The 11,849-nt window shown below is 41.5% G+C and overlaps 1 protein-coding gene across 1 annotated transcript in view; it reads left to right on the top strand.

The window, feature by feature from the left end:
- The window catches only part of LOC119414870 (XK-related protein 4), a 33,791-nt gene that overhangs the window by 13,986 nt on the left and 7,956 nt on the right, over window positions 1–11,849 (top strand). Inside the window, exon 2 of the mRNA XM_037681991.1 lies at window positions 4,913–5,314. Coding sequence (XP_037537919.1) covers window positions 4,913–5,314 — 402 coding nt within the window. The remainder of the gene's footprint in view (window positions 1–4,912; window positions 5,315–11,849) is intronic.

Raw genomic sequence — 11,849 nt, 5'->3', positions numbered from 1 at the left:
TTATGCTGATGACACACAATGATATTTGTCCATTAAACCCAATGAATCCAATCAGTTGCTTAGACTACAAGCATGTCTTAAAGACATAAAAACCTGGATGACCCTTAATTTTCTCCTTCTGAACACAGACAAGACTGAGGTTTTGGTTTTTGAACCTGAGCACCTTAAGAATGAATTTTTCAGTCTTTTGCCCTCCTTAGATGGCATTAATCTGGCCTCCAGTTCTAATGTTAAAAATCTTGGTGTTATTTTTGATCAGGACATGTCTTTTATCCCCCACATTAAAAATGTTACTAGAACCTCCTTCTTCCACCTGCGTAATATAGCTAAAATTAGAAAAGTCTTATCTAAAAATGATGCAGAAAAACTGATCCATGCATTTGTCACGTCTAGACTGGACTATTGCAATGGTTTATTATCTGGGTGTCCAAATACTTCTTTAAAATGTCTTAAGTTGATCCAAAATGCTGCTGCCAGAGCCTTAACTGGAGTTAGTAGGAGAGATCATATCTCTCCAGTTTTAACTTCTCTGCATTGGCTCCCTGTCAAATCCAGAATAGAATTCAAAATCCTACATCTAATCTACAAAGCTCTCAACAACTTAGCTCCATCTTATATTACAGATCTTATTGTTCCATATTTTCCTAACAGAGCACTTCGCTCTCAGGCTGCAGGTTTACTTGTGGTTCCTAGAATTTACAAAAACAGAATGGGAGGTAGAGCTTTCAGTTATCAGGCTCCTCTCTTGTGGAACCAACTTCTAGTTTCTGTCCGTGAGGCTGACACATTATTCAGTTTTAAGACTGGGCTTAAGACTTTCCTTTTTGCTAAATCCTATAGTTAGGGTTGGCTTGGATTTCCTGAGCTGTCTCTTAGTTATGCTGCTATAGGCTTAGACTGCTGGAGGACAAACTAACCACACTTTTTCACACTGCTACTGTCTTTACTTACTCTGCTCAGCCTGTTTTGTATTTGTAATTATTTTTTCTGTCCTAACGTGTTTTTTGTCTTTCAGGTACACCTGGACCTATATCTGGACCTACCATTCTGTGTTCATTTGTCTCTGTCCTCGCAAACCAGCCGGTCAAAGCAGATGTCCGCTTGTCCTGAGCCTGGTTCTGCTGGAGGTTTCTTCCTCTTAAAAGGGAGTTTTTCCTTTCCACTGTTGCCTCTGTGCTTGCTCAGGATGGGAGACTGCAACAAAGCCAAGATTCAGCTTGTCTGCTGGATTCCTTAGATAGAGAACTTTACTAATTGGCTTTTTTATGTATGTGAATGTTCCTGTAAAGTGCCCTGAGACAACTTTGTTGTTATTTGGCGCTATATAAATAAACTGAATTAAATTGAATTGACTGGTACACGTACTGGTACCGACTAACAGATGAAGTCAGGCCGGAATCCCCGTGGACTATGATGTTTGCAGATGACATTGTGATCTGTGGTGAGAACAGTAAACGGATGGAAGAGAACTTGGAGAGGTGGAGATATGCACTTGAAAGAAGAGGAATGAAAGTCAGCCTTAGTAAGACAGAGTACGTGTGTGAATGAGAGGGAGGCAGGTAGAACAACGAGGCTACAAGGAGCAGAGTCATAAAGGTGCAGGAGTTCAAGTACTTGGGGTCCACTGTCGAGGAAAATGGGGAGTATGGTAAAGAGGTGAAGAAAAGAGAGTCCAGGCAGGATGGAGTGGGTGGAGAAAAGTTTCAGGAGTGATTTGCAACAAGTTGTGAGACCAGCTATGTTATGTGGTCTAGAGACTGTGAAATTGACAAAAAGACAGGACAAAGGCCTGGAAGTGGCAGAAATGCAGATGTTGAGGTTGTACTTAGGAGTGACAAGGATGGATGATATTAGGAACGAGATCATCAGAGGTACAGCACAGGTTGAACAACTGGGGGATAAAGTTAGAGAGGCCAGGCTGAGATGGTTTGGACATGTCCAGAGGAGGGACAGTGGGTATATTGATAGAAGGATGTTAGAAATACAGCTGCCAGAAAAAAGACAAAGAGGAAGGTCAAAGCAGAGATACAGTATATGGATGCAGTTAGAGAAGACATGTAGGTAGTTGGAGTGAGGACAGAGGATGCAGAGGACAGAGTGAGATGGAGGAGGATGATTCACTGTGGAGACAGACCCCTGAAGAGGGATAATCCAAAAGAAGAAAAAGACACCAAATTTTCATCGTAGTCTCACTGACTTCTAAGTGTTTTCAACCCATGAGCTATGTGATGCATTGCACTATCAGCTTTTGAAAATCTGTGTATGCTTGTGTGCCCAGCTTGGAAAATTGCATTCTTGGCCATTGCCATTATTTTATTGTCCTCCTTTGCCTACATAATAAGTACTATGTGTTGTCATCTTGTATGTTGTTCTTTTTTCCTCCTTGCTCTCAACGAAGGTGGATGCTTTTCCCTCGTGCTTTTTTCCTGCTTTGCATATTTACCTGGGCGGCTGTGACTGAGTGGTTAGAGCAGTCGTCCTCCAATGAAAGGGTTGGGGTTTCAAATCCACCAGCAGTCACATGCTGAAGTGTCCCTGGGCAAGACACTGAACCCCTCATTGCTTCCGATGTGTGTCCTATCAGTGTATGAATGTGATAAAGCTCTGATTAGTTTCTTTAGAATGATTTGTTCAATTAGCTTTGTAGAGATCTAGTAGAGTGCTGTATGAATGGGTAAATGAGGACACAGATTGTAGTGTAAAGCGCTTTGAGTATCTTGATCAGATAGAATGGCACTATACAAGTACAGTCCATTTACCATTTACCTGTATGTCATCTAACGCGTTACTGACATCGGACCACTTTTTTCAGTAACTAGTAATCTAACGCATTGCTATTTCAAAATCCAGTAATCAGATTAAAGCTACTTATCCAAATTACTGTGCGTTACTATTTTTGTCATTTTCACTAGTTATTTAATTTTATTTCATCAACACTTCTCAGGGAGTGACAAAAAAAAATCTTGGGGAATGACGTCAGGTCTATGCGACAATTCAGTCACTTTATAATTACCTGTGATACCTGACACCATGCGCAACAGAAACACTGTGGTAAAGTGAACGTAAACAATGGAGCGAGGAGAAAGATACGCATTTTGTAGCTGGTAAATACAGGAACTATTTTGAGTTTCTGTCAGCGAAGAATGACAATTTCAAGGTTCGTTGTACCCTCTTTGCTGGCGAGAAAGTGCTGTCTAGCTTCAAAAACACCATATTAAATCTGAAGAAAAGGAGTCACAGCACAGGACAGTCATTGATGGAGCTAGCCCCGCCAGGTGGTTCGAAGCAGAGAGCTGGGACAGAGATGGAGAGAAATCTGAAGGCTGCACTGAATAATGTCGACTTTGTGTCAACTACTGCAGATATTTGGACTGCTAATGCCAGTAACAGAAGCTATACGGGAGTAAGAAGGTGACTTTTCTTATGGGACTTTACTAGTCACACTTGAAGTTCTGATGCAGAAGACCCTGGCTGTGAAAAATCTGCTCTCCAGGATGACTGCAGACCTTCCAGATGCTACAGTGAAGGTATGTTATACCTGTAAGCTAGTTAAAATTTCTTACATCACACTATTTTCGTACATTGTACATTCATTATCATCGCCAAAAAAGATTAAAACAAATACAAATGTCAATAAGAATCCTAAAACAAAATTAAATCCATAATATTGATCCCACATGGTTTGCAAATAATTCAATTACATAATAAATAGTAGACCTTGTAGACATATCAAAACATATCAATTATATTTTTCAGGCTATCCAGAGATTTCAGACTCGTTTTGCTGGTGTGCTGGACGACGAAGATGCCCTTCTTGCATCTGTCAGTTTTCCTAAATTCAAACTCCAATAGTTAAGAGACACAGGTAGGAAGGACAGAGTAAAAGAACTTTGACTTGGAAAGACTCTTTATTTTTATTTTTATTTTTTTACTTAAAAAAGTATTTATGTTTGACAAAGTGAAGAAAAACTTTTTTTTTTTTTTTGGTAAAAATCATATTTGTTTAGTGAAGTCAAGAAATACCTTTTTTTTTATATGTATTTTTTTCCTGAAATAGTTTTTAACTTCAACTTTATATGTCAGGAGATATATTGTTGATGTTACCATTAAAATGCACTTTCAGTAAATTAAGTATTGACAAAACTCAATGTAATTTTTATGTTGAGGTGGCGGAGGGTTGTTGTCAGCAGCTGCTGAAAGTAACTAATAAAGTAACTTGTAATCTAACTTAGTTACTTTCCAAATCAAGTAATCAGTAACTTAACTAAGTTACTTTTCCCAAGGACTAATCAGTAACTTAACTAAGTTACTTTTCAATGTAACTATGCCATCACTGGATCTGTGTGTTGCTTTATTGTGCTGAAGATTTTTTGCAACCTCAAACTGTGTCATGTTAGGGACATCGTGTGAGATATGATTTTTTTTCTACTTCCTCTTCCCCTTGTGGTCTCTTTTTATCTACAGAAAAGAAAAGGCAGCGCCTCTCATGTAGGCCGCAGCCTTAGACACCCCGTCTACCCATGTCTACGTTGTTTAGTTGTTTGTGTTTCTTCGGACGGGCTGTACTGAAATGTAATTTTGTGGTGCATCTGTGCAATGACAATAAAGCTGATTCTGATCCATTTCTGATCTATGTTCCCATACAATGGCAAAATTTGTTCTCTGCATTTAACCCATCGCACTTGGGATACACCCAGGTGGAGCAGTGGGCTGCTATGTAAGTGCTCGAGGAGCAATTAGGGATTGAGCGTCTTGCCCAGGGACACTTCAACATGTGACTGCTGGTGGATTCAAACCCACAACTCTCACGTTGGAGGATGACTGGTCTAACCACTCAGCCACAGCGGCCTATAGTTCATAGTATTTTATATCCAGGAACACCTGCAAGAGTTTTATCTTCTCATTTTGTGAGTGCATCTGGTCTTTACATTGAACCCGATGTGTTTGTGTCTGTTGCAGGTATAACAGCAGCAGCTTCCCTCGTCTCTCTTGCCTGGGCTTTGGCCTCATACCAGAAGGCCTTACGTGACTCTCGGGATGACAAAAAACCCATTAGCTACCTTGCGGTCATCATACAGTTTTGCTGGCACTTCTTCACGATAGCAGCCAGAGTCATCACCTTTGCCCTTTTCGCCTCTGTGTTCCAACTGTACTTTGGCATCTTCATCGTCCTGCACTGGTGCATCATGACCTTCTGGATTGTCCACTGTGAGACAGACTTCTGCATCAGCAAATGGGAGGAGATTGTGTTTGACATGGTGGTGGGCATCATTTACATTTTTTCCTGGTTCAATGTGAAAGAAGGAAGGACAAGGTAAAATCACTCAACTTCACCCAAAGTTTTTTTATTGGTCCATTATTTTGATAATTTGGAAAATTTCAGTCTAAGATGGTTGTCTTAGCTGTCAACCTTGTAGTAACTACAATTATCTGTGACACCAAAAGACCACAACAAAGTTTATGGGGGTAAAACACTTTCAGACCAATATTTACAATCTGAAGTTACACCGAAATAAACAAACACTCATAAATAATATATATCTTTTTTTACTTTTCTTCATCAGTTTAAAGACTCAGGCAGTGTCCATTATCACACTCTAAAAGAGCAACGGATTTTAGAGAAAAATAGTCTTATCATATTTTTTACAGAGGCTAGAGAAGGTGGGCCTGTGATCGGAAGATCGCCGTTTCAAGCCCCGGTACAGACAACATCAAAAAAATGTGGGTGGGGTATGTGAAGCAACCAAAACTACCCCTACCCTCATTCGCCCCACTCTGGGCCCTTGAGCAAGGCCCGTAACCCCCATCTGCTCCCTAAACAGGTCTCTCTTGAAAATGAGTTCTCGTGGCTCAATGAGACTACCTGTATAAATAAAGTGTAAATAAAATAAAATAATTATATATATACATATATATATATATATATATATACATATATATATATATATATATATACATATACATATAAATATATACATACATATACATATAAATATATACATACATATACATATATATATACACACACATATATATATATATACATATATATATATATATACTGTATATATATCAGAGTCAGAGTTTCTTTATTGTCATTCGCACCTCATGTGGTACATGTGGTGGAGCGAAATTATGTACACAGGGTCCCAGTTACATCCAACAATAAAATGTATAAGAAAAACAGTAATAACATCTAAGATATGAACTAAGAAAAACATCAATTAAATATACACTAAGCACTCATAACATAAAAACATTGAACATCAGCACAAACATGAACATGAGTCTGTGAGCAGATGTGCACGCATGAACACATCAACATTGAAACAGATCAGCAGCAACATGAAACAGATCAGCAGCAACATGATATGGTTTTTCACAGTGATTATTCTAGTTAGAGATTTATGAGTCTAACAGCCTCAGGGTAGAAGCTGTTCCTCAGTCTAGTGGTTCTACACTTAATGCTCCTTAACCTCCTTCCTGAGGGGAGTGGGGCAAAAAGTGTGTGTGCTGGGTGAGTGGGGTCCTTCATGATGCAGGTGGCCCTATTCCTGCATCTGGAGGTGTAGATGTCTGTGATGGTGGGGAGACTGACTCCAACAGACTTCTGTGCAGCCTTCACCACTCTCTGCAAAGCTTTTCTTCTGCAGCTGTGCAGCCTCCATGCCACACGTTGATGCTGGAGCATAGGATGCTCTCCACTGCACACCTGTAGAAGGAGGTGAGGACTGAGCTTCCCAGACCAGCTCGCCGCAGCCGCCTGAGGAAGTAGAGTCTCTGATGAGCTTTCTTGATCAGGCTACTAGTGTTGTTGCCCCAGCTGAGGTTGTCATTCATGTGCACACCCAAGTACTTGTACCTGGAGACCATGTCCACTGCAGATCCTCCTATGTTCAAGGGGGGTGGGGGGGGGGGGGGTATTCCTTCCGAAGTCCACAACCATCACCTTTGTCTTCTTCACATTGATGTCAAGGTTGTTCATCCTGCACCAGCCCTTCAGGTTTTCCATCTTCTGCCTGTAGCTGGACTCATCATTGTTTTTGGTGCGTCCAACTACCGCTGTATCATATGCAAACTTTACAATATGACAGCCTGGATGGGTCGGTACGCAGTCATATGTTATCAGAGTGAAGAGGAGGGGGCTCAACACACAGCCTTGGGGGGAGACCATGCTGAGGGTTATGGTGGAGGAGAAGACGTGGATCTTCACAGATTGTGGTCTGTTGGTTAAGAAGTCTAGGACCCAGTTGCAAAGAGAGGAACATAGTCCTAGTGTGATTAGTTTGTCCATCAGGGTCTGGGGAATCATGGTGTTGAAGGCAGATGTGAAGTCCACAAAGAGCATATGGACGTAGGAGTCCTTCTGTTCCATATGGGTGAGAGCAGTGTGAACCACAGAGGAGATGGCATCTTCTGTTGATTGATTCTCCCGGTATGTATGCTGGTGAGGGTCCACGTTGATGTTGATGTTAGCTTTGACGTGAGTTATGACCAGTTTTTCAAAGCATTTAGCGACTATCGGGTTGAGGGCTACCGGCCAATAGTCATTCAGGCCAGTCACTGTCGAGCTCTTTGGGACCGGGATGATGGTGGCAGTCTTCCAGCAGGTGGGAACTGTTTCCAGGGTGAGGGAAGAGTTAGATATGTTGGCCAGCACCTCACAGAGCTGATCGGCAGTCTTTCAGCACTTTCCCTGGGATGTTTTCCAGGCCAGTTGCCTTGTGAGGATTGATCCTCCTGAAAGTACTCCTTACTTCTGCTGAGGTCATGCTGAGGGACTCTTCTTCTTGTGATAAAGTGAGTCTGGTGCTGGGTGGTGTGTTCGGGTTCTCAAAGGGTGCATAGAATCTGTTGAGAGCATCAGGCAGTGATGGTTCCCAAGGGCATTGTGCACCTCTGCCTTTATAATCCGTTATGCACGTAATGCCCTTCCACATGTTCTGTGTGTTTTGTGAAGAGAAGTGTTCCTGTATCTTCTGTGCATATGCTGCTTTGGCACTTTTAATACCAGCATCCAGCTCTAACCTTGTCCTCCTCAGCTCCTGTGAGTTGCCAGACCTGAAGGCAATGTCCCTGGCTCTCAGCAGGGTGTGTACCTCTACGTTCAGCCAGGGCTTTTGGTTCGGATAGTGTTCCACATTCCTGAAGGTGGTGACGTCACCAGTACACTTAGAAATGTAACACAGAACTGAGGATGTGTATTCATCTAAGTCTATTGCCCCTCCCTCTTTGAGAGAAGCTTCCGGGCATACTTGCCAGTCCGTGTGTTTAAAGCAGTCTCTTAAAATAGAGTCACTGTTTCTTACCCACCCCTTTAAACGCCTTTGTATTGGTCTGGAGCGTCTCAGTGGGAGCAGATAAGCAGGCACCAGCAGTATTGATATGTGATCAGAGAGTCCGAGGTGGGGACGGAATACGGCTTTATATGCGTCCTTCACGTTGGTGTAAACATGGTCCAATGTGTTATTCCCTCTTGTAGGAATGGTCTCATGCTGATAAAAACTTGGCAGTGTCTCCTTCAGATTTATGTGGTTAAAATCACCAGATACTATGTAAAAAGTCTCCAGGTGTTTGTTCTGAAGTGAGCTGATGTTATTTCTTAGCCCTTTCAGGGCATCTTTAGCATTAGCGTCCGGAGCTTTGTAAACAGCTATTATAAACACAGCCGTAAACTCGCGGGGTAAATAATGTGATTGGCACTTCACAGTTAGTTGCTCTAAAGCCTCGGAGCATGTACTTATTTATCAGTGTACATTTTGTGGACCAACCTTTGTTTATGTAAATACACAATCCTCCTCCGCACGTCTTTCCCGTTTGTTTGCTGCAGCGGTCCACTCGGAAGAAAAGTCTGCCATCCATCTGAAACGCTGAATCCGGCATGTTGCTTTTTAGCCATGTCTCTGTGAGACAGAGTACCGCACATTAATTCATCTCTTCTGAGGCACTCATGCTCAGTTGAAGCAGATCCATCTTGTTATCAAAGGACCGGACGTTGGACAGAAAGAGAGATGGTATCAGCAGTCTGCCGGGCCTTGCGTTAGCTTTCTGCCTCACCAGCACACCTGCCCGGCATTCCCTTTTCTACTCCTGGGCACAACGCCTCCTCTTTCCGTTTGAGCGCTGCTTTTGCCACGCTGATGTCTGTAAAAGTTGTAGTCTGCCGAGCGTAGCCTTAACATTGTTGTTGATTGCTTCTGTGTTCAGTGTTAAATCCTCTCTCATCCTCATCACTTCAGTTCGGCTATAATTCACATGCTTAATGCGTGCAGAGTCAGGTTCGGAGTCTGTCTTTAAACTCCTGAAAACTGGGATCTCACTGGGAACCTGTGAAGCTGCTGCTGCTCTGAGCGCGGCCATCTTGGCCATCTTAAGTACAAAAGGTTTGAGTTACTGTCCTTGTTATTCTACAACTTTTTAAACTTATAGTATTTCAATTTAGTTTATTATTTATGTAAACAAATGTAATCTCAGTGTGAGTATAAACAAGTAAAATTGTCCAGCTGATTCCAAATGCAACCCATGGCAAATTTTAGGTAATCACCAGAGGATGTTATTTCAATAGTTTCATTTTTATAAAAAATGAAATTAATAAATAAATCATGGGCCTTTCACAAAAATTGCACTTTTCTAATTTCTAATGTTCTGGTATTAAGAAACAATAACAAAAAGAAAAAATATAATTGTTGCTGTCAGCCAGATTTGCTTTTTATAAAGCAAGTGGATGAAACAATTGTGTAACCATCTTATTCAAAATATTTATATAGCACCAATTCCCAACAAAATTCTTCTCAGGGCACTGCACAAAAACATTCACATGCATTATGAAATACCATTTAGTAAAAGTTATCTATCTAAAGAAGCCAGCAGTTGTGTTGAATCTTCATTTCATTGCAATCTTCCACCTATTGTTATTTATGAGTTATTTTCATTAGAGACAGGAAAAGAAAAACTCCCTTTTAACAAGAAGAAACCTCCGGCAGAACCAGGTTCAGGACGAGCAGCCACCTGCCTTGACTGTCTGGGGTTAGAGAGGAAAAGACAGAGATACAAACACTGAATGACTGGTCCAGGTGTAGTTTCTATGGCCCAGGTGTAGTTCTTATGGTCCAGGTCTAGTTTCTATGGACCAGGTGTAGTTTCTATGGCCCAGGTGTAGTTTATATGGTCCACATTTAGTTTCAATGTTCCAGGTATAGTTTTTTATGTTCCAGGTGTAGTTTATATGTTCCACGTGTATTTTCTATGGTCCAGGTGTAGTTTCTTTTTTCATTCATTCAACCTTTATTTAAACAGATAAATCACATTGAGCCTCGAAGACTCATTTACAAGTGAGACCTGTTTGGACAGACAAAAAACAGTGGTTAACAGGACACATGTAGGAATTGGAGGCGAAAAAAATTCCTATCAGACTTTTTTCTTGGCTGAGAAAAACCCCTAATATTGAAAAAACACTTAGCACAAACAAGCACATATTTACAGTACATAGACATTCTGCAGAGCAGAGCAGGAAGAAGGAAGAGACGAGACCGGTCAACAACGCCTACAGATGCTCTCGAGGTCACTGTAATCAGTCAATGTCCTCCGGTGAGATCCATAAACATTCTCGAGGTATGTCGAGAAATGGCCAAGGATAACCTCTATAAGAATCCAGAGTCCTGAAATGATGACAAAGTTTTTTCAGCGGGGTTTCATCTGGTTATCAGTTGGAAATTCCTCAGGGCGGGGGTGGTGAGTGTCAGATCACATTTTCTCCAGGCGACTTTAGATAAGATTGCCTTCAAGGACAACCAAGGCGACCAAAATTTAGACAAACACACAGTTGTTTTGTGGACAGGCAGAACTTAATGACATCAACCTTGAGTCTGTGTTTGGTCCACTCGGTTCAGAAATGTCCAAATTAACATGGCCAACACTGATGGAAAAGTGTCTGAGTAAAAATCCCCAAGATCTGCTCCATTCAGCCCAAAGCATTTGAGTCCGGGTACTCCAGACATGAACCCAATAAAGGCAAGCAGCGTGATCGGGTCCAAATTTGCTGCTGACGACTTCCTTGATTGTAGATAAAACCAGCACCAGCTGAATCCAAAAAGCAGGAACCAATTATCAAAAATCCAATTAAATATGCGTCCTTAAAATCCACAGATGGCAGCAGAGATAGACACATCATCAAGTTTTCCAGTCGATGAAATATCCAGCTGCGTACGTGCCAATAGGGTAAATCGGCTCGCCCAAAGCCTGTCTTCTCTTCGAAGAAATGTTGTAAATTGAGATGAGGGACCAACTGGTCAAAAAACAAGTCCATAATTATGGTTCAGAAGAAATGCAAGAGAGTCTCACAGCAATTTCACAGACAGACAGAGCAGCAAAGCAAAGCGGAGAGGGAGGGAGAGAAGCATCCGATCTCGTGGGGAGTGAGTGGTGAATGAATGATGAAATGAGTTTCTATGTTCCAGGTGCAGTTTCTATGGCCCAGGTGTAGTTCTTATGGTCCAGGTGTAGTTTCTTTGGTCCAGATGTAGTTCTTATTGTCTACATGTAGTTCTTATGGTCCAGGTGTAGTTCTTATGGTCTAGTGTAGTTTCTATGTTCCAGGTGTATTTTCTATGGTCCACGTTTAGTTTCTATGGTACACATGTAGTTTTTATGGTCCATGTGTAGTTTCTATGTTCCAGGTGTATTTTCTATGGTCCACGTGTATTTTCTATGGTCCACATGTAGTGTCTATGGTCCAGACGTAGTTTCTACAAGTATGTTCCAGGTGTATTTTCTATGGTCCATGTTTAGTTTCTATGGTCCACGTGTAGTTTCTATGTTCAACGTGTAGTTTCTATGGTCCAGATGTAGTT

The sequence above is a fragment of the Nematolebias whitei genome, chromosome 9 (assembly GCF_014905685.2).
Source record: "Nematolebias whitei isolate Nwh7 chromosome 9, NemWhi1, whole genome shotgun sequence".
NCBI classification, from domain to species: Eukaryota; Metazoa; Chordata; class Actinopteri; order Cyprinodontiformes; family Rivulidae; genus Nematolebias; species Nematolebias whitei.
The sequence above is the reverse complement of the archived record's forward strand: the minus strand, read 5'-3'. Positions and strand labels throughout refer to the sequence as shown.